The 4,054-nt window shown below is 39.8% G+C and overlaps 1 protein-coding gene across 3 annotated transcripts in view; it reads left to right on the top strand.

The window, feature by feature from the left end:
* The first annotated feature begins 1,365 nt into the window (after positions 1-1,365).
* The window catches only part of atp2a2a (ATPase sarcoplasmic/endoplasmic reticulum Ca2+ transporting 2a), a 40,035-nt gene continuing 37,346 nt past the window's right edge, over positions 1,366-4,054 (top strand). For 2 of the 3 annotated variants that reach the window (XR_004761238.1, XM_035379751.1), the window contains exons 1-3: positions 1,366-2,095; positions 2,983-3,000; positions 3,109-3,191. Coding sequence is in view for 2 of the 3 variants with exons in the window: in XM_035379751.1 (XP_035235642.1) it covers positions 1,978-2,095; positions 2,983-3,000; positions 3,109-3,191 (219 nt within the window). In the remaining variant the exon portion in view is untranslated. The remainder of the gene's footprint in view (positions 2,096-2,982; positions 3,001-3,108; positions 3,192-4,054) is intronic. The other variant, XM_035379752.1, reaches the window with a different exon arrangement.

The following is a 4,054-nucleotide window of genomic DNA, read 5'->3' as shown; positions in this document are numbered from 1 at the left end:
TTTTTTTGTGTGTGTTTTGATGGCCTCATTAGGTAATTGTCCTTTGCTGACAGTTACATCATCCTAGATTCAAGGGCAACCTCTTGTTAGATATAGTCAGGGAGGGGTAATTTGTGTAGATACGTCTACACTAATGATGTACAAGTCTTCATTTCCACTTTCATTGGAGAGGAGCAATAATTACACAGGAACTTGCACCTGCAAATTAAAGGCACTCAAATTTCATTAACAATGTTTTGTGATCTTTAATACTGCCCAGGCAGGTCAGTTCTGTAGATAAATTCCCATATTCTTTCACTCTGTTTTCCAAATCACACTGCCAGTTTCAAATTTAAGTGAATAAATAGTAAATTCAGATGTTGTTGTGAAAGTTACCCATATTTTACTAGTCTGGGGTTTATAACACTGTTTCCAAGTATTTGATTACTCAAGTATTCAGTTAAAACATTATATTACGTTATATTATACATATCTCGTATTTCATATCTGCTAAGAACAATGAGATGCGAATATAAATATGATCCTAATAAAGACCATTAAGGTACCATCGGTCTTGGCCTCTTACGAGCACGTGAACCCAATAAGCAAGAGAGCACCCTAATTCAAATTCAGAACTCACAGGACATTATTCCAACTACGTCCTCTCAGACGTCTTTACTATTTTCCTGACTTAGTCCTGACACCATATACCATACATCCTGGTGACAGTTTTTCTGGTTCATCCAACAGTTTTTTCTTGTTACTCCCCCTTCAGCACTAGAAGTTAAATAGGCTTTAAAGATTCACGTGTTTCGTTAATTGAACTCGTACGGTGCAGTTTTACAGTTACTAGTGGATTACCGCTTATGAACATAGAAAGCAGTTGGTGGAGAGGTTCGTGCTATATGATTTTTTTTTTTTTAAGGTGCAAGCATTGCCAGTTACCGCCTCCAAAATGGTGTTTTTCTCAGTTTTATATATCATTAGCTAGAAAATAGTGGTAGCGTCACTAAAATTTGAGTATAGTTTAGGCTATTATTTGGTTGGACCTGCCAACATATGAATAATGGACTCACCCTTTCATATAGCTACGTAGTGCCATTGACTATTAATTAATATGCATATGGACACGAGGTGAAACGTGAGAAGTAGGCTACAAACTCTGGTGTTGTTACTAACGTTACTTGTGTGTCCTTTGGAGCCGTAGATTAAAAGTGTAAGACAGTGTTTCGCAAATCGCAACTAATCTAAACTGTTACGATGTGAAAATAAATCGTTTTCAAAATAGTTTGGTCATGTTGGAAGTTTAAAGTACAATAGAGGTTGTATGTACTCCTGCGTCACTTATCCGGGATCCTGGAGTAGTGGTGGGTTTGAAAAAAGCAATCAGCTGATCCATCTACTTTCGGAAGGGCCAGAGTGGAGGAAAAAAGACGAGATTTCCGGAGTCCTTCTATCCAATGAGCGCACTCCACATGCGGAGCAGACGAAAGAGCAGCAGTGAGGCTCTTTCAATAAAACGCGATTACCACTACTGATCTTAGCCACTGACTGGGGATCTACAACACGGAGTGAGGAGGCAGTCCAGAGCACATCCAGGGCAACGTTAGGACTGTAACTGTATGTGTGTTGAGTACTGAACTGGTGCGATTGCTGCAGACTCTTTCATATCTACTCTATGGGAATTAAGAAGACATCGAAGTGACTTTTCTCGAGGGTGGGAATAACCCAGTTGTTGCAATTCAGTATTTAATTCGGCAAACGTTGTTTAAGTACAGTAGAGAGGGGGATTTTTGTGTTCTGAATAGCCTGCTGCCTAAGTGCCGGAGAGTTTTTTCCCCCCTTTTCTTTGGCAGTTTACTTAATACCAATGCATAAGCTCGTAGATAATTAGACACACGTTATTGGTTTCTTGTATACGGGACGTTGAAATTGTTATAGAGGCGGAGGTGGTTGAATAAACAAAGTAAAACTGTCTTCAGAAGGCGACCATCCACCATGGAGAACGCTCACGAAAAGACAGTCGAGGAGGTTTATAGCCATTTCAGCGTTAATGAGAGCACGGGTTTGGCCCTGGACCAGGTGAAAAGGCAAAAGGAAAAATGGGGACCGAACGGTAAGTAACCTTTTATAAAATGTTAGCTTGTTTTATTTTTCCCCAAATACGCAGAGTAAGGCCTGTGTGTTGTGTAACGTTAGCTACGTTTCAGTACAGTGACCGGCATGCTCAAACGAATAGTAAAAATGGCTGACGTCATCATGCATGACCTCGTGGGTTTCAATAACCTTAGCTATCTAGCGCGTGTGGATACAATGTAGCTGGATTTGATATTTCGGGTTTTGAATTTATATTTCCCCTTTCAGCACAAGGGTTCTCTCTTTTTTCGTAAAGTGGGGGTGGGGATAGCCGGTACAGGGCCTTACATTTTAGTTGTCGGGTGCCACCTAGAACAGCAAGCGACGCTTATCGCTATGAATCGTTAACGAAGTCACGTCGAAATGGGGTAAGACAGTCCAGATTTGGCATTTCTGGCTGCAGTGACGATTCCATTAAAAGTTTGGCATTAGGCTAGCTGCCTTAATCCACGAACAACTGGGCAAGGGACAGACGAGCACACGGGTAGGTGGCTTGTCTTGGCAAACGCTATGTATTTTAAAATATTAAGGTTATCCATGAGCTCCTTTGGTTCTCACAAAATAAGTGTTGTACTAAACGCACGTATTTTGGGATTCCAGTTAATTCGACAGCAAACGAATATTAATCATTCTCAATCAGCTGTAAATCTGAGCAGGATTTAAACCGCAACACAATTACTTGTGCACAAACAAGCTAGTTACCTGCGGTGACCGGAAATACATTTTGCTACAGTGAATTCCACCGGATACTAAATAACCTCAGTTGTACTCTAGTTGTCACATTGAAAACTATTGCAACTAACTATTCCAATTCTTCGTTTCTTCCTAAATCGTCCTGGAATGTTCTTTGGAATGACCCAACTACAGAGTTGCCCGCAGAAGAAGGTTAGTACTTTAAATATTATTTAAATTACAAAATAATAAAATAACATTTCCAATCCCAAGGACTATTCGCTGATCTCTCTTTGATTTGATATTTTATTTATTCCACAGGGAAATCGTTATGGGAACTCGTTATTGAACAGTTTGAAGATTTACTAGTGCGAATTCTACTTCTGGCAGCTTGTATATCTTTTGTAAGTATGTTCCCTTGGATTTTTCTTGTTTAGTAACAGGTGTCATAATTCCATTTGTGAATTTTAAAATACTTTTGTGCATCTGTCTGAATGCGCCCACAGGTGTTTTACATGTAAGCTTTAGCTTCGTCATTAATACGTTTGTGTGGGTTTGGTTGTGGTTACACATGCAACAATGATACTGAGTTTTTATGTCAAACTTGTAATTACCAGGTATGTATTTGCAGGTAGAGTTGGTGGTGGGCCATTTCAAATGGTTTCACGTTAAATTAGAAATTGTGTGCTATGATTTAAAATAAAAAACATTAAACATTTTATTGCCTATGAAATAATGTACATGAATGATGCATTGTAGTGCTTCTATATTGGTCTTTCATTACAAATATTTAGGTGCAGTTCAGTGGTGGTTGTGTTGGCATCTTTTGAGTGTGGAGTTGCAGTTATTTGTAGAAACACTAAATAAAATTTTGGTTACCGTCTACACATTAGTAAATGGTGCTGTTATACTAGTTCATAAGATGTGGTTCTCTTAGGATTTTGGTACCGTGCAATATATTTGTGAACAGTGACTCCAGGAGATGGGGTTGAATTTGAGTTCTAAGTGCGCACTGAGGACAGTCCTGAGTGCAAGTCGGTGGAATGACTGGGGACCAGGGGAGGATTAGAACGACGTGTCATGAAGTTGAAAATCACACATCTGCGATCCTCTCCTAAGGTTATGCTATCAGATCAAGGGGGCGCAACAGCTGAAGAAACTATCCTTGTGCGGAATGGTGACAACAGCAGCGACGGGTCAAACGAGACATTTGAGCCTCCTTGTGCTCCAATCCCAGCTGTAATTTAACTGCCCCCTACTTATAGCT

Source organism: Anguilla anguilla, chromosome 10 (assembly GCF_013347855.1).
Source record: "Anguilla anguilla isolate fAngAng1 chromosome 10, fAngAng1.pri, whole genome shotgun sequence".
Classification (NCBI taxonomy): domain Eukaryota; kingdom Metazoa; phylum Chordata; class Actinopteri; order Anguilliformes; family Anguillidae; genus Anguilla; species Anguilla anguilla.
The sequence above is the reverse complement of the archived record's forward strand: the minus strand, read 5'-3'. Positions and strand labels throughout refer to the sequence as shown.